General features: G+C 64.5%; 1 protein-coding gene across 6 annotated transcripts; it reads left to right on the top strand.

Annotated features, from left to right (window-relative positions):
• Positions 1-25981, top strand: SYT7 (synaptotagmin 7). Of its 6 annotated transcripts, XM_053980795.1 has the most exons (13): positions 1-94; positions 10050-10153; positions 12193-12272; positions 13549-13680; positions 14242-14457; positions 16763-17131; positions 18873-18998; positions 21242-21377; positions 21791-22061; positions 22420-22589; positions 22997-23111; positions 23192-23391; positions 24197-25981. In XM_053980795.1, exons 1-13 carry the CDS (start codon positions 64-66, stop codon positions 24299-24301), a joined length of 2055 nt encoding a protein of 684 aa, XP_053836770.1. In that variant the 5' UTR covers positions 1-63; the 3' UTR covers positions 24302-25981. The 6 variants fall into 6 exon arrangements, with proteins under 6 accessions (XP_053836770.1, XP_053836772.1, XP_053836771.1 ...); XM_053980797.1 differs by lacking the exon at positions 14242-14457; XM_053980796.1 differs by lacking the exon at positions 18873-18998.

The following is a 25981-nucleotide window of genomic DNA, read 5'->3' as shown; positions in this document are numbered from 1 at the left end:
GCCCCGCTGCACCGGGCAGCCGCCGCCCCGCCGCCCCGCCGCGCCCCGCCGCCGCCCGCCACCATGTACCTGCACCCGGAGGCTGCCAGCGCAGGTGAGCCCCGGGCCGCTGGGGACGGGGGGAGACGGAGACACGCAGGACGCGGGGACACGCACCGGGGGTGGCCGAGCGCTCGCCGCCCCCCCGGGGATCCGCCGTGGCCGTTGCCCGCTTTCCCCCGCGCCTCCCCGGGAGTTACGGTAGTTTGGGGAGAAAGTCACCGCCGCCGCTGTCACCGCGCTGCGGAGCTGCCGGAGCCACCGATACCCCCCGCCCGGCGACACCCCAACCCCCGCGGGCAGCATCCTGCTCCCCAGCCCCCCAAAAAACACGGGGCGAACCCCAAATCCCGTTTGGGTGCCGGCGCCCAGACAAGCATCCAATACATCCCCCCTCTCCTCACCCTGCGGAGCAGCTGGAGCCCCGGATCCCCCCCCGGGACACCCCGAGCCCTGGGCGGCATCCCGCTCCCCAGACCCCCAGCAAACCCCCAGACCCCCGGGAGAGCCCCAAATCCCGGCATCCAGACCAGGATCCAGCGGTCAGCACATCCCTGCTCCTCACCTCCCGCCCCCTCCGTCCTTCTGGGGGTCCCCGTGCCCCGTCCTGCTGCACCTCCGGAATGACACCGGGACACGCGGGGGTGGGCGGCTGGGGAAGGGGCTTTCTCCAGCGCGGATTTGCTGAGCTCATGCTCGGAAGGCAGCAGTCGGCCCCGCACCAGGGAATCTGGGACGCTGGCGGGGACGTTTTGGGGGTGCCCGAGCCGGTGCGGAGACACAGGGATGCTGCCGGAGCGATGCGGATCAGCGGGGCCTGGCAGCTGTCCCCGGCCGTGTCCCGGGGCCCGGGGAGCGGGCAGAAGGACAGCGTGTCCTGCGGTGGCGTGGGGACGTGCCGGCGGGGACGCGGGGACAGCGGGCGCCGCCGGGGAGAGCTGCAGGTGCCAGGCCTGCGGGATCCGGCAGGCTGGGGCGCGCCGGGCACCGCCACGCGCTGTCACCCACGGCAGGTGACGGCGTCACCGCTGCCCGGGAGTTGGCAGCTCCGGCCGAGCTGCCTTCGAGGGGAACTTTGCGCCTGCCCGCAGGCTGAGCGCTCCCACCGGCAGCGGCTCCATCCCGTGCCACCGCGACCCCGCAGGGATGCCCGGAGCGCGGCACGGCACTGCTTGGCCCAAGGTCACCCGGCGGGTGGGTGGCCGAGGGGGAATGCCAGCCGGTCCTCGCCGGCAGCAGTGTGGCAGGGCTGCCCTTCCCTCCCGGTGCCCGAGATTTGCTCCTGCCTTGTTCCCCCTCCAAACTTTGCACCTGCCCCTAGTTTGTCCCCCTTGTCCCTGCCAGATGTCCCCGTCGGCGGCCGGTGGGCTACCCACGGCTGCTTGTGCCATCGCCAGCTCTGCTTTGCAGGCTGGAAGCTCCCAGGGCAGAGCTCGAGCTGCCGGATTTGGGGGGACAGACCCCCTGTCCCCGCTTCCCAAACCCCGTGCTCCCCGGCTGCTGGGGCTCCCGTCACGTGGGAGTTTTCCCACGTCACCGGCGGCGGCTGTGCCGTGGCGCCTGGAGCCGTGGGGTGCTGGGGGTGCACACACCTGTGCAAGCACCCTGGCACTGCCTGCTTCCCTGGATGTTCCCAACTTCCCCGGATTTTCCAGACGTGGTGCTGATGGGGTGCCGGGTCTGTCCCCCACCCCGATGGAGGCTGAGGGGGTGCTGTCATCTCACACCCCCGCAGGATTTGGGAAGAGCCAGCCAAGCCACATCCCGGGGTGAAGCAGTGCCTGTTGTCCCCCCAAAACCCTGCCTGAGGTGGCACCAGCCTCGTCCTCTTCGTCCCCTGCTCCGTGTCACCGTGCGGGGACAGTGGCTGCGGCCCCCAGCGCTGGCTGCGTTTCATGGGGGGAGAAGATGCCGGGAAATTCGGGAAACTTTGCTGTCCAGGGAAAGAGGGATCTGGGGGGTAACCTGGAGCCCAGAGGTGCTGCTGAGGCGATCTGGTTCTGGGGTTGGAGACGCCCGAGGAAGTCTGGTCTTGGCTGGCAAGGGGTGTTGGGAATTGGGATCAAGCTGAGGTGCTTCCCAAAGCGGCTCCCGCCAGCTGGAGGTTTTTTTGGGGAGCCGCAGGGAGGCTGTGCTGCTGGGAGACCACCAAACGATGTGTCAGGAGAGCCTCGTCCAAGCGCGAAGCAGAGCTTGGGGCTGCCCGCAGAGGTGCCCTCTGTGCCACAGGGACAACGTCCCCCTCGCTTTGGGAACATCGGACAGCTCCCTTCCCCCTGCCAGACTCCCCCCGAATACCTGTCCCCGCTGCTGACACCAGCTGTCCCCTCTGGGGTGACATTCGCATCCCCAAAGCTTCATCTCGGCGCAGCGAGCAGGTGCCGGGGGCCCTGCTCCCCACGTCCCCATCTTTCCCGGCTGGAAGCGTTCCGAGCAGAGCCGCGCGGCGGCTGGAGGTGGTGAATCAATAACCAGGCAGCAGCTGCCTGTTTTCCCCCCGCACCGCCTCGGAGCGGGCGATGGAGCCCCTGGTGCTGGCGCGGCCGTGGGAGCAGCTCCCCGGGGCTGGGGAGAAAAGCCGGGCTTCCAAAGGAGCTGGCACACGGCGAGGAGCGAGGCGGGGGCCGGCGGAGGGGCTGGGAGCGGGATGAGGGAGCTTGACGGGCGGGAAGGCAGACAAAGAGCGCAGGGATGGCAGCGCACGGGCCTGGCCGGGAGCCGGGCACCTGCTGCAGCCTCGCGTCCCGCACGGCGCCGGCACGGAGAGGGAGCCCCAGACCCATCTGGAACCCCCATCCTGCGCCGCCCTGGGGTCCCCCTCCCCGCCAGGCCCTCTGCTTCAGCCCGAGGGATGCTCCTGCCGGCGTCTCGGAGCACCTCCCGCGGCCTCACCCCGGCCTTTTGTCTCCCAAGGCGACTCCATCCCATTTTCCGTGGTTGTGGGGGGTCCACGCGGATGCCGAGCCCCCCACAGTGGGGGTTCCTTGCCCCCAGCAGTCGCCACCAATTTCAACTCTTTCAGCCTCCCCACGCCCGCACTGACGTGTCCCAGGACCCCCCTGAGCACGGCTGGGGCAGAGCAAGGACAAGGATTGGGGATCTCCCCGCCGGGCGGGGGGTCTGGCTGGGAGGTCTTGCTGATCCCCCCCTGACTCCGAGGAGCAGGAGAGGAGCTGGAGGCGGCTTTTCCAGCGCCTGATCTCGCGGCTTTTCCGCCTGCCGAGGAAGGAGGAGGGGAGCGGGGAATGAAGACAGATGCAGATAATATCGCTGCCACCCCCCGGCCCCCGGGGGCTCAGCTACAATATCCATTATGGATGGATCCGGCAAGGGAACGGCTCCCGGAGAGCCGCCGGAGCGCGGGGATGATGGGCAGAGCCCCAGTGTCGAGCAGGGGGACGGACCCCCCTGGCTGCGCCTGGCAGGGGGCCTGGGGGACGTGTGTGGGGCCAGGCTGGCCGTGGGGGCGGCGGGTTGGGATGCGCCAAGCGGAGCATCCCCCATCCCTGTGGGTGCCAGCGTGGCTGTGGCACGGGAGGCTCCGCGCCCGCCTGCCAGCCCCGGGTGCCCCCCCAGCGCCCCGTCCCCTCCTGGCGTCCCCGGGCCTGGCTGCAGGAGGGAGAGGGTCACCTTGGGGGGAGTTAATGAGGTTTGAAGGGAAGCGGTCGCGCCGGCGGGGACGGAGCCGCCGCGGCGGCGGAGGGACAGCACAGCACAGTAGCTCCGCTCCCGGCCCTCCGAGGGGGGCACAGCCCGTGGATGCACCCCGGGGGGTTCCGGGTATCCAGGGAAGGCGGGGTGATCGGCTCTTCCCCTGCGGATGGGGCTGTGGGACACCGGTGGCTGCGGGGGGCGATGGCTCCTGTCCCCGCTCCACCATGGATGACCATCCCTGCTGCCCCATGGATGACCCTGCCTCTGTGTCCCTGGAGGATGCAGCCCCGGGATCAGGCTCTCCTGGAGGATTTCCAGCACCCCCACCTGCCCCGGGCACCTTCCCGTATCTGAGTCCCCAGTCCTCCCTCTGGGGCCTTTCTCGGCCCTTCATTCCCCTCCTCTGCCTCCTCGCTCCGAGCTGCGTTTTTCCATATTTCCATGTGTTCCCCTCCAAGCCTCCTCTTCCTCTCCCAGCACCGCCAGCCCCCGGGTCTGAGGGCTGTGGCCGACCCTGAGCATCCCCCACCTTTGAACTCCCTGCGGGAATCCTGTCCCCACGGTGGCCTTGCTGTCACAACACATGGAGCCCGGGTGACGTGACTGGGGGGGCGCTGCCCGGGGGGAATCAGGGAGCTGGGGAAGCCAGCGCGGGGCTCGTGGAGCTGGGATGGGCTGCACGGAGCCTGCCCGCCCTTGTTCCCTGGGAGCCGCTGGCTCTCTGCCTTCCCTCTCTCCTGCTGTCACCCGAAGGGCTCGGGAATGATGGAGAGCCCCGGGGCGAGAGGCTAAGTGGCGACGGCGCGAGAGCTGGCAGTGCCACTCGGGATGAGAGCCCAGCCCGTTCCTCCGTGCCCGCTGCCAGCGCCAGGAGAGGATTCTGCGCCAAGGGAAGGGGGGCTGGGGTGACTCCAGGGTGGGGAGCGATGCCCAAGGGCTCATTTTGGAGCAGGGATGACGTGGAGCACCAGCCTGGCCGGGGGATGAGCAGCGTCCTCTTGGGAGCAGGGGTGGGGATGGGGATGGGGATGGGGATGGGGATGGGGATGGATGCAAACCGCAGGAGCAGAGGGGGCTCCGGGGTTCTGGGTGCTCCTCGGGAAGAGAGATGGGGTGGGGACCATGAGGCAGAGAAACCACACGGCTCTCCGGAAATCCTCGGCCAAAAATAGCCCAGCACCAGGGAAGGAGCGCCTTCCCTTGCCAAATTCTCCCTCCATCACCAGCTCCTGCTTGCCGTGGCCGCAGAGCGGGGACAGGTGGCATCAGGGCTGGAGGGGACACAGGAGGGACTCATCCATGCATGGCAGCTGGCAGGGATAGGGGATGTCTGGGAGCATCTGGCTGGAGCTGTGCAGTGTTTTGAGATGGTGCTCACCTGCCACAGCCCCCCGTGGTGGGGCTGGTGTTGGTAGGTTCTGCCACCCAAAGCCCCCCAGGACTGGCAGCTCGGTGTGGGGGAGGCAGAGCCGGCCGGATTGACAGCTCCGGGGGATGGACAGATGGCTGGATGGAGAGGCAGATGTGTACGAGGGATGGATGGACGGATGGATGGATGGAGAGATTGATGGATGTGTTGGAGGGGGACGCACGGATAGACAGACAGATGGGGAGCAGACCTGGGGTGCTGAGCTGTGGCACCACTCCTCTCCCCCAAGGCTCATCCCAGGATCCTGCTGGGCAGCGGGATGGCCGTGGGGCTTCCAATGATCCCTCACATCTACAGAGCCCATGGGAGCACGTGGGCAGGTGGCACCGCCGGACCCAGCTGGCCCAGCCCTCCAGCTCTTCCACGTGACACGCCAAGCCTGGCTCGCAGCATTCCCAAAATGCCCACTGGGTTGTTACCAGGGATGGCAGCAAAGCCTCATCCCCCTCCGTGCCCATCCCTTCTCCCTCTCCCTGTGCCAAGGGCTTGGATTCCACGTTCCTGCTGTGCCCGCCGGGGTCCTGGCCGGCTCCCCCCCGCCCCGCGCCTGGGATCCTGCACAGGAGCGAAAGCTGCAAATTCACAGCTTTTCAGCTGCATCCTAAAAATAAGAGGTTTGGGAAATATCAAGCAAATGAGTGGGAGGATGAGAAGAGGAGGAATTAATGGCCTGGCGCCAGGCAGGCAGCATCTGGGAAGCCCCGGCGTGACAACGCGGCCACCTCACTCGGTGCCGTGTGGCCCTCCACCCCGGCAGCACGAGGGGCTGCTCCGACGCCGCATTCCTGCCCTATCCCTTCCCATCCCACAGCTCCTCCCCGGCACCACCATCCCCATGCAGGCTCGGCGTCACATCCCGCTCCGGCTCCGCAGCTCACGACGACGGCGCACCGTGGAATGTTGGGGTGGGGGGGACGCGCTGCTCGCTTGGCACCTTCTCCCGCTGCCCTTTTCCCGGGAATGCACGCGTTTCCGCTGCCGGTTTGCCGGCTTGGCACATGGAGCCGTTTCTCCGCATGGAGCTGTGGATGTCGGCTTTGATCACCACTTCCAGGGAGCTCAGCGGGAGCTTGGCCTGGGGGGGGGTCCCCACAGCTTTGATTTTCCCCCCCAGGGTGCTTGGCATCCATGGATCTTGCCGCTGGAACAGGGTGAGTGGGAGGATGCTCCAGGAGATGGGGCTGCAATACTGAGCAGCTGCCAGGGAGACGCAGTGTCCACAAAAGTTGGGAATTTCAGGGTCTGGATCCAAAAATATGGCCCTGAGAGCCTGGACAGGGTCATCCTCACTGGGACACCTGCAGAGAGGTCGGTTCCAGCCGTGATGCCACAGGTGTGAGGCTTGTTCCAAAGCCTTTGCTAATCCAAAGCCTCTGGCACTCCATGAAGATTCCAGCCTCTCCATCCTGTGGAGGAGCTACCGTTTGGGAGAGCTGGAACCATTCCTGGATGCCCCTTGCAGGGGCTTTGCCTTCCCAGCATTGCTCCAGGGCTTTGGCTGGAGGTAATGGGTCTGAATCCTGGGATTGGCACAGGGAAACAAGGAACTGGGGGGAAATGGGTGGAGCTGCCCGTGAGCCTGATGGTCTCACTGTGCCGGGCTCAAGTGATGCCTGTCCTGGAGCTGAGTGAGGACAGGGCCACCAGAACCACAAAGCCACCAAAGTGTCCGAGGCTGCTGGGGTGCACAGGGCCTCTGGGATGCACAGGGCCACCAAGATGCCAGGGCCAAGACGCACAGGGACGCTGGGATGTGCAGGCTCGCTGGGATGCACAAGTCTACCAAGAAGCACAGGATCACTGAGATGCCCAGGGATGCTGGGATGTCCAGGATCACTGGGATGCCCAGAGCAACCAAGATGTCCAGGATCACTGAGATGCCCAAGGCTACCAAGATGCATAGGATCACTGGGATGCCCAGGGCCACCAGGATACCCAGGGCCACCAGGATGCACAGGGATGCTGGGATGTGCGGGATCACTGGGATGCCCAAGGCCACCATGATGCACAGGATCACCAGGATGCCCAGGGACACCAGGATGCTCAGGGACACTTCTGGGTGTCCCTGGAATGGGCTGTGCCACAGCTCCCACATCCACCATTCCTGCACACGCCGGAGCTGAGCTGCGTGTGGGATCCGTCGGCATTGGCAGCTCTTCCCAGCTTCAGGCGCATCTTGCCGGATCTCCGGCTCACGCGCCGCTGGAGAGGACTAATCCCTCTTGGATCTCTGCACCTCTCCTTGTGCCGGGGTCGGGTGTGAAGTGTTTCCTCACATCCACAAAGGCCAAAGCTCGCTCGTGCTCCAGAGGCAGCTAATCCCGAGCCCGCAGGAGCGGCGGATAAAGGAGGATAGCCACGTGACTGCATCCCTGTCTCTCAAATATTCCCATCTCCCACTCCAAAGTGGGCACTGTGAAGGGTGCACGGGGTTCCTTGTTTGTCCTAGATATGCCATGAAGACCCTTCCCCTGAATCCAGAACTCTCTCCACTGGCACAGGGACCCTCTCCCCTGACATGAGGACCCTCTGCCTGCATCCAGAACCCTCTCCCCCTGGAACAGGGACCCTCTTCCCTGGCTCACGCAGCACTGCACAAATCCCACGCTGGAGAGCTAAGGAGGCAGGTAATCCCCTCATCAATAACGGCCTGGAAAAGTGGAATTATATCCCGTCAAGTGGCATTGAATCCTGACGAAAGAGCCGCAGGGATGTTCCACCCCCTGTCCAGCCTCCGCAGCATCCCCTGCTCTGCCAGCACGTGGGATGGGATTGGGACCTCGATCCCTCCGAGGAGGGACGTGTGGCGTCCGCCTCGTGGCCCCCCCTCACTGCGCCCTCGGGATGAGGCAAGACCAGCGAAGGGCCGCTGGGATTTGGGACATGGCCGCAGGGACCCCATGACCGTGGACGCTCAAGTCCCACCCAGCCGTCTCCATGCTCCCCCCTGGATTCGCGCTGGCAGCCGCGGAGATTTATGGAGAGCGGCGGGGAAGGAGGGCCAGCGGCGGCGTAAACAAGGGTCTCGTTTTCACCTTGTCACCCGCTCCCGGGGCTGTGTCCCGGTGCCACGCAGCTCCCCGCGTCCCCTCTGGATCCACCCGCTCCAGGGCATCCCGTGCCGCGCATCCCAACCGGCACAGGGACCCCCACACCGCTCCCCAGGGCTGGGGACGCGCCAGGAACTCCGAGCGGCTCCGAGTCTTTAATTAATTGAGTGCTAATTGCCTGGAAAACGAGTCATTTAAGTCATGCTGAGGGCGGCGCAGCCTGGGGGCCGGAATCGCTCCCCTCGCCCTGGGGACACGGCGTGATCCCACCGGGAAGGGCCGGACCCACCCCGTACACAGGGACATCCCCTGGAGCCCCCCAAGCAGGATCCCGCTGGTGAATCCATCAGGATCATGGGCTAACGCCAGGTTTGGGGGTGTGGTGACACCTTGGCACGGGGAATTTGGCCCCGGGAACCGGCGCTCACTGATGTCCCTCTCTGGACATTGCCACGGCCGTAGTGGTCTCCGCAGTGCCCACCCCTTCCCTCGCCTTCTCCTTTGATTCCCTCTTTCCAGATTAATTTGAGGATGAACTTGACCCCGCAAGGACCGAAGATCTGTTGGAGCTCCGGGCTAAGCCAGAGCGGTCACGGTGTTCCCAAGCTGGAGCAGGGAGCACCAAGCGGCGGGGCAAGGAGAGCTCATCCCAATTCCCAGCCCGCCCAGTAAACCCCCGTGCCGCTTGAACTGGTCTGGATCCCACCCGAGGAGGGGTGCCCGGCGCTCTCCGGCCATGCCGGCTGCTTCCCATTCCCCCGGCAGTTTATCCAGCCGGGGTTTATAAATGTTGGAAATTAAGGGCTGGTCCCAAATTCCCTCCTAGGCAACAGTTGCTATGTGAGTTTTATACACAGGCTCCTCGTGATCCAGGAGCGATGGAGGAGCTGCCTTTGGATGGAGAGAGTGCGGGTGCTGCAGGGGGGACCTGTCCCCAAAACCTCCCCCACCGCATGCCACTCTCATTTTCTCCTCAAGGAATTTTTATAAATCTCCCCTACATGGTCACCATGCCCTTTCATTGTCTGATTCCAGCAGGGATGTGGGAGCTCTGGGTGCCTCGGCACGTGCTGGGGGTGATTCCAGAGCCCCGATCCCCCCTCCCGGTCCACTCTGACTCACCCCAGCCTCGGTGCCGCCGGGAATTTTCGTTACAATAACAAGGTCTGCGGGCGAATTAATTATTAACATTTATTGTTTAATATTTATACTGCAGCACCGCTCTCGGCGCTGCTCCGGCCTCGCCGCCTCCCGCCACCAGCTGGGGCTCCCGCCACGGACAATCCCATCCCAGTGGGCACGGCGGGATGTGGAGCATCCACAGGGATGCCGTGGTGGGGGCCCTGCCCGGAGACAAAGCTGAGGCTGTTTGGGGTCCCGCTGGACCCCTCCGAGCCGCCTTGGGTCCAAATTCTCATCCCACAGTGGTCATTCTGCAAGATGGGAGCACGGGCATGAGGGGAAGTGCTGGATGAGATTGATGTCTCCTTCCCACGCTTTTAGGGTCCCCAAGGTTGCCCCCAAGGCCAAGGTGGGGAGGAATGGGTCTGCACTGCCATTTGGGATGAATCCGTGTGGGACTGGCCCACAAAGCAGCAGCCGTGGCCTTTGCCGGCCGTGCTGGTGCTCCCGTGGTGCCAGTGGGGATTAAAGCTCCAGCCTGAGCTCCCAGGAAGTGCTCAGGCCAGATTCCCCCCAGGACGCACTCACCGGGAGCCCAGAAGCCAAGAGGGTGGCCACTGTGACAGGACACTGCAGAATGGAGTTGGAGCCTGTTGGACCACATTCCCAGTGTTTTTCATCCCTGTACCCCGGCGCACGCCAGGAACACCCCAGGATTTAGGTCTGACCCCCCCTTTGTGCTCTGCTCCCCCCAGGGACCCCCTCCCGCGACGTCCTCCTGGTCTCAGCCATCATCACCGTCAGCCTTAGCGTCACCATCGTCCTCTGCGGGATCTGCCAGTGGTGCCAGCGGAAAATGGTGAGTGTCCGGCTTCCCTCCTGCCTTCCTGGCATCCTGGTGTGCTCCCCGTGCCGCCGGTCAGGGGGTGATTCCCTCTTCCAGGGCAGCAGCCAAGCGGAGGCAGCTCCCCGGAGCTGCCGGCTGCAGCTTTTATTTGGGCTTTTCCGGATGTGCTAATGAAATGTTTGGGCGAAACTGTTTGTGTGGCACAAAGGGAAGTTTCCAAATATATGGATATATATTGGTGACGAGCCGGAACGAGCTGGCCCCTGTCCTGCTGGGCACGCTCCTGCCTGGAAAAGCCCCATGGGAAGGCGGCCAGCCCGTCCCTGGCAGTGCCGGGTGCCGTGAGCCATTCCTGCCGCCCGCTGTGCATCCCTACTTCCCTCCCCGAATCCCACTGGGGGCTTGGGACAGCACTCCCTCCTGCCCCGCATCCTTCCTCCTCCTCCTGCTCCTCTCCCGGGAGCAGGACATGCTCGGCCACGTTTCCTTCGCCATCAGAATTGAATCTGGGTCAAGTGCTGCAATGGCAGCGGTGCTTCCCGCCAGGGAGATGCCCACCCCCAGCCGTAGGAAGGCAGCATTCCCTTGGGAATGGGAGAGGGGGTCCGCATGGCGATGAGGCAGCGGGAGGGCGGTGGGTGGGAAGGGCCCTTCCAGGTGCCATCCAGGGGATGGGGAGAGAGAGCTGGTGGAGGAAAATGCACTGGAAAGGAGGAGGCTGGAGCTGGCAGAGGAACAAGCAAGTGTAAATTGGCTGGGAAGGCGCATCCCAACCGGCCCTCAGCAGCACCCGGAGCTGGAGTGGCTGTGTGGGAACGATGGCCAAGCCTGGCTGGCCGGCTCCAGGCCGTGCCCACGTGGCCACCACTGCCGTGTCCTCACGAGCCCTGAGCCACCGCAGCCGGGGACATGGATGAGTGCAGGGTTGGGGGATAATTCCCTCTGGGATGGCCTGTGAACATCCAGCAAGGTCAGGCACCCTCATGACTCCCAGTGGGATTAGTCCTTGGGCATCTAAGGAGATCCAGGTGTCCCCCTAGAGCTCCTGGCAGCATCAGCCCTTAGGCATCCAAGGAGATCCAACATCCCTGCAGTTCCTAGCAGGATTAGCCAATGTGAATCCAAGGAGGTCCAGGTGTGTTTCCCTGCAGATCCCAGCAGCATTAGCCCTTGGGCATCCAAGGAGATCCAATATCCCTGCAGCTTCTGGCAGAATTAGCCCTTGGGAATCCAAGGAGGTCCAGGTATTCCACTGCAGCTCCTGACAGGATTAGTCCATGGGCATCCAAGGAGGTCCAGGTGTTCCCCTGCAGCTCCCAACAGGATTAGCCCATGGCTGCCCAAGGACACTGTGCTGAGGGTCCAGGTGTCCCAGCAAGCCAAGGAGATGGCTCCATGTGGATATGAAGAGGTTGGGAAGTAGGAGAAAGGAAAAACATTCCCATTCCTTGGGCAGGCTGGGTCAGGCCTGCCTCCTGAGATCCAGGACCAGTGGGATGGAAGGACTGTTTCTCCACCCCATCCTGCTCCAGCAGCTGTTCCCATCCCACCTCATCCACCTGGCACTGCATGGAGCATCCTCGCTTCCAATTGTTGGATAATTGGCACTAATTGGCTCCTGCCCACCCCGGCTCAGAGCAGTGCTCAGAACCTGCCGGAGTGCCCTGATTACCAGCCCCAGTTTGGAGCCAGCTCTGGCTTCATTATCCTATGGCAGCACTTCCCTGCTGCTGGGAAAGGTGAACTCAATTAATTTAGGCCCAATTAGGCCTAAAATTATCCACTCCTTCCCAGTGAGGCCATGGAATGGGATGCTGGCGGCTGTGGCCATGCTGTCCTTGGGGTGACGCAGGGCATGAGCCCCCAGGGACCAAGGGATGGGGCCTTTGGGAATTTTGCTGCCTGGATGGGTGGGATGAAGCCTGGAGACCATAAGGGAAAAGGCAAAATCCAGGTCAAACTCTCTAAATGATGGCAGCTCCCATCTTCCACTGGGATACTCCAGGGGTCCTCTGTGACCCCCTGACCCCCCTCTCCTCTCCTTTCCACAGGGAAAGCGTTACAAGACTTCCCTGGAGACTGTGGGAACTCCGGATTCCAGCCGAGGCCGCAGTGAAAAGAAAACCATCAAGTAGGTGCCAGGATGGGGGGGGAGAGGAAAGACAGAGGTGACCATCCCTTCTCCCAGTGGGAGAGGGGCTCTGGGAGACTGGGAGAGCTGGTGGGTGTCTCCAGCATCCTTGTGCATCCCACTGAGCCGTGGGCATGATGGAGTCACGGGAACAGCGGCGTGGGTGTCCCCAGGGATGCTCCAGGCCTGGGTGTGTGGATTCTGAGCTCTGCCCGGTGAGGCTGGAGCAGCTCTGCATCCTACAGGCATTCCAGGGAGAAAGGAGAGCCGAGCTGGGGCATCCCACGGCACTGGGTAGGGAGTGAAGTGGAGGCTGGAAGCTGAGGGTGTTCTCCTGGGCATCCCAGATCCAGCACTGCCTCTCCACACCCTCCGCAGGCCTCCAGGGAGGAGGGAGCTGGACCACCAGGAGGGAAAAAGCTCCTGCCTGGAATAAGCTTATGGAAAACTTCCTCCCATGGCTGGCCTGGGTGTTATCAGGGTGCAGGGGCACCTGGACGGCTGCTTCCAGCCAACCAGGATGAGCTGGGAACGGAGGGGAAGGCGCATCCCACCCGATGTCATGGCACAGGCAGCTTTCCCAAACTCCAGCACATTCCATACAGCCAGGATCAAGCTGGAGCTGCAGGTGGGCATTGGAGACTTTTCCAGTCTCCCAGCACCAGCAGGGAGCTGCTGGACCCCTCAGCCCCTGGCTTGCAGCTCCAGTGGCTTCCCGGAGCCAGAAGGTCCGGGTTCTGTGCTGGCAGCAGGCTGGCTCCACAGGAAGGGATCCAGAAGGGAAGGGATCCAGAAGGGAAGGGATCCTCAAGGGAAGGGATCCGCAAGGGAAGGGATCCAGAAGGGTCCCCAACATGCAGCAATGTCATGGTTAACCAAGTGCTTCCAGGACCCAGCTGCTGAGCAGGCAAGGACACACGGACACGCGTGCCGAGGGCGCACGGACACACATTTGGGAATGCCGTGCAGGCACCGCGCTCACCGACACCTCTGTCACCCCCCCACATCCTTCTCTCCTTCCCAGCTGGTGGAGCCGCCCGCTCCTGTCTCTCCGCAGCTCTTCCCGTCCTTCCATCCATCCTTCTGTCCGTGCCTCTGTGTGTGTGTGTGTGTGTGTGTGTTGGTGTTGGTGTCCGAGGGGTGGGCCCCCTGTCTCTCTCCGCAGGATCCTGGTGCTCCGGGGGCAGAGGGCTGCTTTTCCTTCTCTCTCGCAGGAATTCAGCTTCTCTCTCTTGTATTTCCCTTTTCTTTCTCCCCTGGAATCCGGCCGCTGTAGCGATCTAGACAGAGACTTTTGGAATAACAATGACAACACAGTGCAGCAGAAATGGAGCTCCTACCCTCCCAAGGAGTTTATCCTAAACATTTCTCCTTACGCTCCGTACGGTGATCCGCGCCTTTCCCTCAAGTGAGTCTCTCCTTACCGAGTCTGCTCCGTGTAGTGAGTATATGGGCAGCACCCACTCGCCTTCCTCCTCCTCTTCCTTCCCCTTTCCCTCCTCCTTCTCCTCCTCCTCTTGCTCCCGGGCTCCCCGCACGCCACCCCATGGGCCGTCCCATGGAGACGAGCAACCCCTCCTCCCCGCATTCCCGGGGCCGGCCGGGATCTCCCTCCAGGACGGGGTTGCGCGTTGGGGGCACCCCCTCGGCGTGGGGACGGGTCCCCCCGGGGCTGGGCTGCCGGCGAGCGGGACCCTCCTTCCCGAGCCCTCTCCCTCCTCCTCCCTTTCTCTTGGATGTTTTGCCGAGGCCCCCACGCACCCCGCGGCCAGGACCCCTTTTTTTTGCAGTGCTGATGTCTCTCTTTCTCTCTCTGTCTGTCTGTCCGTCTCTTGTCCGTCTGCCCCCTCCGGCTCTGTCGCACTCCCCTCATTCCCTGACGGCTCCCCACGTTTTCCACGTCCATCCGTGTGTCCGTCCGGCTCCCTTCGTGTCTGTCTGGGGGGGTCCGGCCGCCGGCCCGGCCCAGTGGCTCTCTGTTATCAGGGGCCAAACTGACGGCGTCGGCCGCCGCCGGGCTGTCCGGGGACCGCGACGGCCGGCCCGGGGACAAGCAGCGGCTCGGCGAGGATGGAATGAGGAGCAGCGTGTCCGCCCACAGCGAGCCCGGAGCTGGAAAGGCGGCACGGGGCCGCTGGCACACGGTGCAGAGCCACTTGGCCGCAGGGAAGCTCAGCCTGTCCAAGTGAGTGAGCACGGCACGGCACGGTCCGGCACGGCACGGCCACGGCCACAGCCGGCGGGCCCGGGCGCCCGCTCCCCACTGCGGATGTGCTTGGATGGGGGCCACCGACAGGTCCCCGAGGCCGCCAGCAGGTCCCCAGGACCACCGTGCCGAGGGAGAGGAGGCGTTTCCCGTTCTCCCTGCGGTGTTTTGGCTCAGGGTCAGCAGAGAAGGCAGCTGGGCAGGAGCAGCACCTTTGGGTGCTGTCCCCAGTGCTGAGGGTGGCCCTGCCCAATCCCGGTGGGAAGCGGCTCAGCATTCCCAGCTCAGCTTCTCAGGGCAGGCAGCGCCACCTCGGTGGTGTCCCAAAGGCAGGAGGTGCTGTCCCACGCTCCCATCGCTCAGGGACAATCAGGGACAGGGTGTGGCATCTTCCCTCCGTGCGCTCCCTTGGCCCCCGGCACAGCCACCGGACCCGGCGCCGGCACCACCACCTGATGCCGAGAAAAGTTGGGGAAATTCCGATCAGATTTAGGGAGAATCCGAGCTCTGCCAGGCTCTGCGGGGCTCCAGGCCGGGGTGGGGGTCTCGGCGAGACCTTTCACTGCTGGCAGCGCCGTGGCTCCGGTGGGAGATGACGGGGGTGTGCCGGCTGTGGGCTCTGTCCGGCGTTCCCGGTCTCTGCTCCGGTTCTCCGCGCTGGGTGGGATATGACAACCGGGGGTCCCGGCTGCAGCGCCGGCACTCCGGGACAGCTCGGTGACACCGCCCATTCGGCGTGAGGCTGCTGCGCTCCAGTCGGGCACTGGGAAGCAGGAGGGAGAGGCGAGGAAAAGCGGGAGCTGCGCGGCCTTCAGCCGTTCCCCCGCTGGGAATCCGGACAGACGGAGCAAGGCGGCAAGGGCAGGGTTAAGGGGACGTGGCGGAGCGCCCTGTTTTCCAGCATCCCCCTGGCGCAGCGCCGCCGGGATTGGGGGTGTCCCGGGGGTGCAGGCCGAGGGTCTGGCTGTGCCGGTGCCAGGGATCCATCCGGGCACGGGCAGGGCGCGGTGCCGCCTGGCACGGCGCTGGAGGAGCTCGCGCCTCCAGCTGGCGCGGGGCCGACAGGAGCCAGATTTAGTTTCCTGTGACTGAGAGGTTGTAAATTGAACTAATTTAGGATTCGATAGGAAAACGAAAGGAGGTCGGCGGCAGTGCGGAGTGGGGGGGAGGCAGCGTCCGGGCAGTGCCTTCGGTCCCGGCCATGGGGCTCCGTCCATCCTAGCTCTCCGCTCCTCTCCACTCCCTTCCCTTCCCTCCTCTCTCTCTTTCTCCCACCTTTCGCTGTTTCTTCATCTCCTTTTTTTTTTGTTTTGTTTTTTTTGGAGCTGTCTATCCCTCCCCGGTCCTTCTCTGTCCCCGCTGCTGGCATTGCACGATGGCACAGCTTCGCCCCGCGGTCCCAGCCGGCAGCGCCGGAAAGGGGACAGGGTCGGGGGCTGCTGCTCAAGGCCACTCCTCGGTGCCAGGCCGTGGTCCCGGGAGGACTTTCCTCTCCTGATCTCGTGGCCACGAGCTTCCCAGGCTGCCCTGGGCAATCCGGCGCGGCTGCATGGGCTGTGCCACGCATGTGCTGCATGGCCAGCGCCGCTTCCTTGGGGCATCCCGCTGCTCTCTCTGCTCCGCCGCCCACACGAAGCCCGTCCGCCCCGGGCCGGGCTGCTCCGCTCTCCGTGTCCCACCAGAGCTGCGTCCGTATCCCCCAATTCCATGACTTCTCACCCCGGTTGGAGCCTGGCTTGGCCCTGGGGACGCCTCGCTGGAATGTCACCACCACGGGGGTTCGGCCCCCGCCGCGGCGCTGCAGGATTCCCCCCTTCCCGCAGCGTCCACCACGGAGGGGATGGGATGCCGAGCCCCCGCGGCGCCGCTGCTGGGTGCTGGGCTGGACTGGGAGGGACTGGGACGCTGGGATGGGCTGGCTGGCAGCACGTGAGCGGGCGCCACGGGATTTGCCTCACGCAGCAGCCTAATTATCCCGCAGAGCAGGTCGGCCGGCGTGCTGGGCAGGCGCTGGCGGAGCGGCGGCCGCGGGAGCGGGTGGGCATCCGGCCCTGGCGAGCCCCCCGGGAGGCAGGATGGTGGCGGCCCGAGCCCCCCGTGCCGCCGGCAGAGCCGAGCCGCGGGCGAGAGGCGGAGGATCCGGGCGCTGCCCCCGCTGGCTCCCGCCGGAGCGCTCCCTGCGCTGGGGCATCTTCTCTCTAACTCTCTTATTTTCCTTCCTCCAATTTTGCCCCTTCACCTTCTTCTCCTTTCTCTCCTCTCCTCTACCCTTCCTCTCCCTAAGTTTCGAGGACTCCACCCTGTCCACAGCCACTACCCTTGAGTATATCCCCACCTCAGCAGGCGATCCCAAATTCCAGAGGCCCCGCACGCTCGTGCGCCAGCAAAGTCTGCAGCAGCCCCTGAGCCAGCACCAGCGCGCCAACCACAGCCAGCCCACCACCAGCCAGAGCCTGGGCCACCTCCAGGCCCACAGCGGCTCCTCTGCCGCCGCCGCCAACTCCCGGGGCTCCCGCGGCGGCCCGGCGCGCCAGGGCACCGCCGCCGGCTCCAAGCAACGGATGGCCGGGGGCAGGAGCCGCTCCAACCCCGGCAGCTGGGACCACGTGGTGGGGCAAATCCGCAACCGCGGCTTGGACATGAAGTCCTTCCTGTAAGTGTGCGTTCGCCATCACTGTCCTCTGCATTCTCCTCTCCACCCCGCTCCATTCCTCTCTGCATCCCTTCCCTTCCTTTGCTCTCTCTGCTCCATCACTCTCCATCACCCTCTCATGTGCGCTATCCTTCTGCTCCTTTGCTCTCTCCACCCCTCTCTCCATCGCTCTCCTCTGCTGCCTTGATCTCTCCATTCCCTCTCCATCCCCCTCTGCTCTGCTCTATCCCTCTGCTCATCCCTCTCTAGAATCCTCTCTCCCTCCCTCTCTCCTCTACTCCTTTCTGCTCATCCCTCTCTCCATCCCTCTCTCCTCTGCTCCTTTACTTGCCCTGGTGCAGCTGCTAATCTGTCATCCCCTTGGGGACACGCTGCCCACAGCCTGCGGGAAGGTCCATGTCCCCCCCGGCTCACGGGGGGCTCAGGGAGGGGGCTCCAGTGTGCTTTGCCACGCCCCTGGCCATCCCCTTCCATCCCCAGGGAGGGCCACCAGTGAGGTCCCCAGGGAGTGACGTTGTCCCAGGTTGTCACAGTGCAGGTGGCAGAGTCTCCTGTGCTGGGGTGACCGTGAGTTGGGCCCCGATATCATTCCCAGCCAGAGGAGCCGCGGGATCTTTAATCCGCCTTAACCCCATCTCCTCCATCAGCGCTGGATTTACAGCATCAAACCCCGGGGACTAATCCGAGTCACCATATCTTGGCACATGACATTGTCCCTCCTCTGCAGAGCTGGGCCCCCCGGCTCCATCTTCCCTTAGATTCTCCAGCACCTCCCTGGCTGCTGTTTGCCCCCTGGCACCCTGGAAAAAGGAATGCTGAGGTCCCAGCTTTGCTTTCTGCAGGCTGGTGGCACTTGGAGGGGGATGCAGGACTGACCCTGCCCATCCATGAGTTGACACAGCACTTCCTGCATCAAGATTAGATTTGAGACACACAAATTTGGGTGCCCATCCCACCCCCTTCCCATTCTGGTGAGAGAGTTGAACCTTCCTCCAGGCACCCGCGGGTGCACTGCCCACGATCCCCTCTCCACTCTACCCTCTCCCAGGTTTCTCCCAGCTCCATTTCCCGGCTTCCCGGTGTGGAGCTGCGGCTCACCAGCCATCCCGAGGGTCACGTTCTCCCTGTTTACCCAGCGCCGGGGCTGGTTCCAGCCTGACTTGGCGGAGAGGGAGCAGCCGCAGAGCCCAGACGTGCCGAGTCAGCGCCGCTTCCCAGCGGCTGTCATTTCCCACCGCCTCTTTCCCCATCCATCGATTTTTCTTTCGCTCTTTCACCCTGTCCACCCTCCCCGGCGCCGCGGTGTAAATGCAGTTACAGACCCGGGCGAGGACCCGGAGAGGGCAAAGAGCCTGGCCATGGCACCGCCAATCCCTTCCTCCATGGAATGATGCTGGCACCTCACTGCTGTCACACCCTGCCTCATTCCCGGCCCCTCCAGGCATCTTTTCCCCCCCTTCATCAGGATTTTGGTATCCTCCCTGCCCGGACCGGTGGAGGAGAGGGACAGCGCGGGTGTCCACGCCTGCCGGGCTCCCTGGACCCGGCGCCTTTCTCCCCACAGCCCTGTGCACCCACACTGGCCACCATCACCTCGCAGGAGCCGGTGGGGAGAGCCGGGGGTCCCCTCGCCGCCGGGGATCCGCGGGACGCCGCCGGCTCCTGCCAGTTCCCTGCCTGACGCTGTGTTCTCCTCTCTCTTTCTCTCTTTCTCCCGCTGCTGGCGGGGCCGCCCGGGCAGGGAAGGCCGGATGGTGGTGCTATCCCTGGTTTTGGGACTCTCAGAGCAAGATGACTTTGCCAATATTCCCGACCTGCAACCCGCTGGGACGCAGCCGAACCAGGCGAACGCTCAGGGGGACAAGAGGTATGAGCGAGGACGAGGCCAGTCCCGCAGGAGGAGGAGACGAGGGCCTCACCCAGGGTGGAGGAGGAGGAGGAGGAGGAGGCTGGCCTCGTGGAGCGCGAAGGTTGGAGCGGCACAGGGTGGCCCAGCGGGCACCGGGACGTCTGAGCTCTCCCCGGCACCGGCACCCGCGGTTCTGTCTCTGGAGCAGCGGCACGGAGAGGACCCCCATCCCTTCCTCCTCCCTCCTCCCTCCCCCTCCTGCCCCTTCCGGCCCTGGCTGCATGCGGGGAGGGGGGCGGGGGGACACGCTCAGGGACAGGGGGACAGGGGGGTACCCCCCAAAGTGATGCCGCATGGGCTGAGCCGCGTTCCATCCCGACACGCTGCTGCCACCTCCATCCCGGCGGGATGGGCAGCTCCCCTGGGGATCCGGGGACACCGCTGCGGTGGCAGGGGGGCAGAGCGAGCGCCACAGGCCGGGAGGATGTCGTACCCCCCGTTCTCCTCCAGCACGGCACAGCCCTTCGCCTCTGGCTGCTCCCCGCATCCCCGGCGTGCCGCAGGCTCGGCAGCGCATCCAACCCGGGCACCGGCGCCCGGCCGCGGCCACCGGCGCTGGCTGGCAGAGGCAGAGGGTCCGTGCGCCGCCGGGAGCGGGTGTTCATCCCCTCCGGAGAGGGGAGGAGGTGTGAAGCCGGCGGGCGCTGCCTCCCCGTGTGCTCGGCGTGCGGATGAACTGGCACCGTTCTCGCCCGCCGGCTATTTTTACCCTGCTCCGCTTGGTTTCCCTCCATCTTTTAGCACTTCCCTCCCTGGCGTCGCGTTGCGCAGCCGGTCCCCGCCGGGAGCACCGGCAGCCCGTGCCGGCCGCCGGCTGCCCCGTGCCGAGGGGACGGGGACGTGGGACACGGCGGGTGGGTGGCTGTGCCGCAAGACCCCGCTCACCGCTTGCCTCAGCTCCCTGCTCCGAAACCGCATCCCTGCACATGCATGGCATTCCCCACCTCCATCCCTCCCGCTCCTCGTTCCCTGGACTCCGCAGGACGTGGCGGGATCAGCCGGCGGAGGGGACGCGCTCCGGCAGCCTCGGCTCTCTCCCGCCCCCCGACGCTGCCGACCACCCGCTCTTCTTCCTCAAAACACCTCCTCCATCCCTGTTTCGCAGCTTCTTCCTTCCAGCCTGTCCCCGGCGGCTCCAGCCCGGTGCCTCGGCGTGTCTCCTGTCCCGGCGACTCCGTCTGTCCGTCCACCCGCTCCGCTCCTCTCTCCCATTCCCTCCCGGCAGGCCGGCGCTGGACGACGCTACTCCTCCTTTCTTTTGCTCTCTCCCGCTCTCTTTCCCGCTATTCGTGACCTCCACCGGCATTCCCGGTTCCACCGGCGCCTCCTCGCTCAGCGGCTCCTCCACCTTCATTTTCCCTGGTTTTAACCTAATTTTGCCTCCCCAGCTGCCTCGGCCTCTCCAGTCCTTTCTGGGTGCCATCCTGTGTGTGCGTGTGGGTGTCCCCATTGCCCCCCCATGTCCCCTCCCCGTGTGTCTGCGTGTGCTTGGCGTGTGACGTGTGTCCGTGGCATGTTGTGGCTTCCCGTGTGTCCCTGCACCTCTCGGTCCGTCTGGTGGTTTGTCACCGTGTCCCAGCTCGGACAGGAGGCGTGGCGGGGGGGTGGGAGCATCCCAGGCTGCCTGTCCCCTCCGCCACGTGCCTGTGTCCCGTTGTCCCCGTGCCTCGTGGCAGCGTGGCCTCGGCGCATTCCCGCCTGTCTCCATCGCTGCTCTGTCCGTCTGCCTCCCACCGCTCCTGGCTGCCCACCCTGCCCGGCACTGTGCCCAGGAGCCACCGTGTGTGGGGACAGCCAGGACAGTGATCCCAGGGGTGTCTCAGGCACAGGAAGTGGGGCAGGGGGCAGCGAGCCCACATGGAGCACCCGTGGGTGCCTGGTGCCCACTGGGGTAAGAGGGTGTTGGCGTGTGAGGAGCAGCCACAGCCGCAGGTGCTGTGGGGACCATGCTGTCCCCACCATCGCCGTGGGACGTGGCCAGGGGGACCTGCTGCCGTGCCCTAAAGGTGCCAGGCCACCAGCTGGCTCTGGGATCAGGGCCGGGATGCTGGCGGGCTGCAGCCACCACCTGTCCCAGCGGCGTCTGTCAGGTGCTGGCACAGCCCAGGCTCGGTCTCCGCTGGCAGAGGGTGCCCGGGAAGCCCCTCGCTGTCTCGCCCTCGGCTCCCGGCCCCTCTCCTCCAAGGCCTCTCTTCCTGCAGGTTGCCGGCCAGTGGGAAGGCTGGGAATGCGGCACCAGCACCGGGGCAGCCGCCGCACGATGAGTCCGACCGCAAGACGGAGCCGCACTCTTCCGTCTCCGACCTGGTCAACTCCCTGACCAGCGAGATGCTCATGGTGGGTGGGTGGGGTGTGCTGGGTTTAGGGGTCTCCACGCTCAGTATCCAACCTTCCCAGCTCTTCCCTGCACCATCCACAAGTGCTCCGGCACGTCCCTGGCCGCTGTGCCAAGTCCCCGTCGGCTGAGCCGACGCGCCGCGGACGAGTCCCCCAGGCTGGCACGAGGGAGCGAGTGGTGCTGGACACGTGAGGGATGCGCTGTCAGGAGGAATTTGGCTAATTGGAGCTCCCGTTCCGCGGGACGAGTGGCACTGAGCCAGGAGCTGTTGGAAGCGGTGGGGGCAGCAGGAAGCCGGGGAGAGGCTGATGTCCCCTGACAGCTGGCAGGGCTGGGGTCTGGGGGACGGGGGTCGGGTCCCCGCTAGTCCCCATCACTGCGCTCATCCCCCTCCTCTTCCCCCCTCCCACAGCTCTCCCCAGGCTCCGAGGATGACGAGGGCCACGAAGGTGTCAGCCGGGAGAACCTGGGCCGCATCCAGTTCAGCGTCGGCTACAACTTCCAGGAGTCCACCCTGACCGTGAAGATCATGAAGGCACAGGAGCTGCCGGCCAAGGACTTCAGTGGCACCAGCGACCCCTTTGTCAAGATCTACCTGCTCCCTGACAAGAAGCACAAGCTGGAGACCAAGGTCAAGAGGAAGAACCTCAACCCGCACTGGAATGAGACCTTCCTCTTCGAAGGTATGGATTGAGATGGGCTGGAGGGGATCAGGGTGGGAGCGGAGCCTCGTGGGACCCTCCTGGACTCAGCCCAGCTCAAGCCACCAGAGTGGTGGCTGGTGGTGATGCAATGGATTGGCCAAGCCACCGAGGCCAGGCTCGATGTGCATCCCATAAAGGGGATGTAGGGGAAAGTTTGGAAGGTTCCGTGCCCCCATGGGTGGGTGCAGATGTGGGAATTAATGTGGCAGCAGCTCCTTGTGCCATGGGCTGCTCCCTGTCCTCTGCCTGGTGCCAGGGTCTTGCCACCAGGACAGGAAGGGTGAAGCAGTCCTGGAACTGCTCCTCATCTCCTTTGGCTTTTCCATCTCTGTCACAGGGTTCCCCTACGAGAAGGTGGTGCAGCGGGTGCTGTACCTCCAGGTCCTGGACTACGACCGCTTCAGCCGCAATGATCCCATTGGAGAGGTGTCCATCCCGCTCAACAAGGTGGACCTGACCCAGATGCAGACCTTCTGGAAGGACCTGAAGCCCTGCAGTGATGGCAGCGTAAGGCCCTGGACCCCCCATCCCCCTGGGGAGGGGAGGTGACTCCCCATCCCTGCAGTGTCCCAATAGGACCACTCCCCATTCCAACAGGGGCATTTTCTGCTTCAGCATCTGACAGAGATTTTTCTCTTCCCAAATTTTATATTAAGTAGCCTAAAGTCTCATTTTGGGTCAAATCAAACTGTTTCAGGTAGACCTAAAATGAAAGTTTTTTTCCTTCTCCTGCCTCCAGCAAGGCCAGAGAATGTCCCACTGGGGGCGGCCCCATTTCCTCCTGCCCTGATTTTCTGTGCTTTCCCAAAGCCCACCCTTGGGCTGCTCTGGTGGGGGTCCCATGCTAGCACCCTGCTCCCACAGAGGAGGTCTGGGGGGCATGGGTGTCCTCAGGGAACATGTGTGTCCCACAGGGAAGCCGCGGGGAGCTGCTGCTGTCGCTGTGCTACAATCCCTCGGCCAATTCCATCGTGGTGAACATCATCAAGGCACGGAACCTCAAAGCCATGGACATCGGGGGCACCTCAGGTACGGCACCGGCTGGCCCTGATCCCGGGCAGCATTCCCTGGCTCCCATCTGGGGCTGAGAGCGGCTCATCTCCCGCCAGATCCCTACGTGAAGGTGTGGCTGATGTACAAGGACAAGCGGGTGGAGAAGAAGAAGACGGTGGTGATGAAGAGGTGCCTGAACCCCGTCTTCAACGAGTCCTTCGCCTTCGACATCCCCACGGAGCGGCTGCGCGAGACCACCATCGTCATCACCGTCATGGACAAGGACAGGCTGAGCCGCAATGACGTCATCGGCAAGGTGGGTGACACGCCTGAGGGACACCCAGGTGGGAGCTAGGGACGGCCAGGCCCAGGGATGCCGGCGCCCGGTGCCATCTCCAGTGTGGAGTGTGGTGCGGACCCCTTGCACGGGGTGTCACGGCCATAGAGGGCCGGAGCTCTCCCAGAAAGGCAGGAATGGAGGGATGGAGCATGGGGAGCCACACCGGCATGGATCCCACCCCCTGGGATTACTCCCGCAGAATTATCCATGAAATCACCCAGCTCATCGTTAGCACAACGATGACAAATGAGCGCCACAATCTCCGCCCATGATCCCCAAACGCCACGCTGGGGTCGGGAAAACACAGCAGTTGGGATAAATCCACTAAATAAATCCCCGGATCATCGCCGCGGGCTACCGGGCAGGGGCGGAGGTGGCGGCGTCCCCAGTGCGGGCACATCCAAGAGCCCGATTCCAGGGATGGACAGGCAGTGGCCATGATATCCCACTCTCCGTTAAAACCCCGCCCGTGGCCTGAGGCTCGCTAATCCCTTTTGATCGCATAATTAGCAGCGAGCTCTGCTCTATCCCGGCTCTCCGGCGATGATCCGCGGAGCCGGAGCGGTGGCGCCGGCTCCCCGAGGTGGCAGCAGCAGCAGCGAGAGCTGGCACACGCGCTTTTCCGCGGCGCAATATGGAAAACTGAGGGATAAAAATAGCCCGGATCCGTGCCGAGCCCGGAAAAGCGGGGCTGGAGCAGTTTGGGGGTGAAGGCGTCAGCACCAGGCAGAGGGATGGGGATGGAGAGGCCGTGGCGGCTCCAGGGATGCGTTTCCCGTAGATTTACCTGTCCTGGAAGAGCGGTCCCGGCGAGGTGAAGCACTGGAAGGACATGATCGCCCGCCCGCGGCAGGCGGTGGCACAGTGGCACCAGCTGAAGGCCTGAGCGCTCCCGGACCGCGGGCTCGGGGTCCCCCTTCCCAGCTCCCAACCCCTTCCCGTGGCGCTCCCGGCCAGGGACCGGCGGGACAGCGACTTGGCTCGCGGGAACCCTGCGGGAGGACGGGGCCGGAGCCCCCCCGAGCCCCGGGGTTCGCCTCTCCCTGGGGTGCGGGGGGTGCGGAGCCGCCCCCAGCCCCGGCCGAGGAGGTGCCAGAAGCGATGTCCCCCCATCCCTATTCCCACCACCGGGCAGGACTTCTGCGAGTGCTTCCAGCCCCGCTCCCGGAGCCCCTCGGCCCCTCCCCGGCCTCGCCCCCCCCTCATTTCAGGGGGTCAGGCTGCAGGTGCAAGAGGGACCCTCCTCCCTCCCCTTTCAGCTCCATAAAACCTCTCGGAGCCGCCAGCGGAGCCACAGAGCCCCCCCTGCCCCGCCCCCTCCCCCCGCGCCCCCCTCGAGTCCGCCGGGGCGGGCGGGGGACACCGAGGGGAGGGGACAGTCCCTTTTCCTGGGATCGGAAGCCATGACACAGTTCCTTATCCAAAGCGGGCTCCTTCGTGCACTGCCTTCAGCCAGGTTCGATGCTTTACCTCCGTCTTGGGTTTCGGCGGGAGCAGGGGGTCCTTAAGCCGCCCTGGGGACCCCGGTTCTGCCCTCCCCCCCCAGCTCGGGCTGGAAGGGGCCCCTCGGGGGAATGCGGAGCTCCACAGGGTCCCCTCCCAGCCGGGCTGACCCGGGCGCCGGGGCTGCTCCGGGAGCCCCGTGCCCACCCTTGGGGATAAAGGGTGGAGCGAGCGCTGTTGTCCCCATCGAGGGCAGGTGACATTCCCTGGGCTGGTGGCATTCCTTGGGACAGCCAGCCTGGCAGGATCAGTGCCAGCAGCAGCATCCCCACGGAGCCCTGGGATGCACATGCCAGACCCCTTCCCACTCCCTGGGACCCCCAAAAACAGGGATGGACCCACCTGGGAGCCCCACAGGGGTGACAAGGGGGTCGGTGGTGGCTCTCTGTGGCAGACGCCGGATCATCCTCAGTCTTCCTGCTCCCCCCGTGGCAACCTTGGCTCCCAGCAGCTCCCACAGCCCCAATTTAGACAATTTTGGACAATCTGGAGAGAAGTCATAATACTGCTGTTACAGTAATAACAACGCTTTTAGGGACATTTGTATTTTTGTCATATTCTCTCTTTTTTTAACATAAAAGAAGAGACTTACATGCCTGGGGAAGAGGTGGCAGGGCCAGGGCTGTGCCAAGCCGGGTGCCCCCCACGGCCCCTCGGGCACCCCGCTTTACCAGGCTGGATTCCTCGTCCGCGGTCGGGCTCCCCGGGGGTTTGTGTGTTCATTTTTAACTCTAGAGCTCGTAGCCGTGATCTTGTTCAGGTTCTCTCTTCTTCATGTGACGGTAACATCCAACTGGTGTGTAAAATAAAGAAAAACAGTACAAAAAAAACTTAAAAAAAAAAATAAAAATAATAAAAAAAGAAAAAAATATAAAAAATCCAATAAAGAGCCCGGCCCGGCTGAGGAGCAGCTGGAGCGGGGGGTGCCCGGCTGGCGATGCCAAGGATGGGGCACACGGGTCGAGGCGTCTCCTTTGAAGAATCCTATTTTTGGGGAGTGGGGCCCCTCGTTTTCTGGAGGCAGCCCCTGCTCTCAGTAATAAAGGACAGTCAGTAACTGCCA

Source organism: Vidua macroura, chromosome 6, assembly GCF_024509145.1.
Source record: "Vidua macroura isolate BioBank_ID:100142 chromosome 6, ASM2450914v1, whole genome shotgun sequence".
Classification (NCBI taxonomy): Eukaryota; Metazoa; Chordata; class Aves; order Passeriformes; family Viduidae; genus Vidua; species Vidua macroura.
This window is presented reverse-complemented; position numbering and strand designations above follow the sequence as displayed.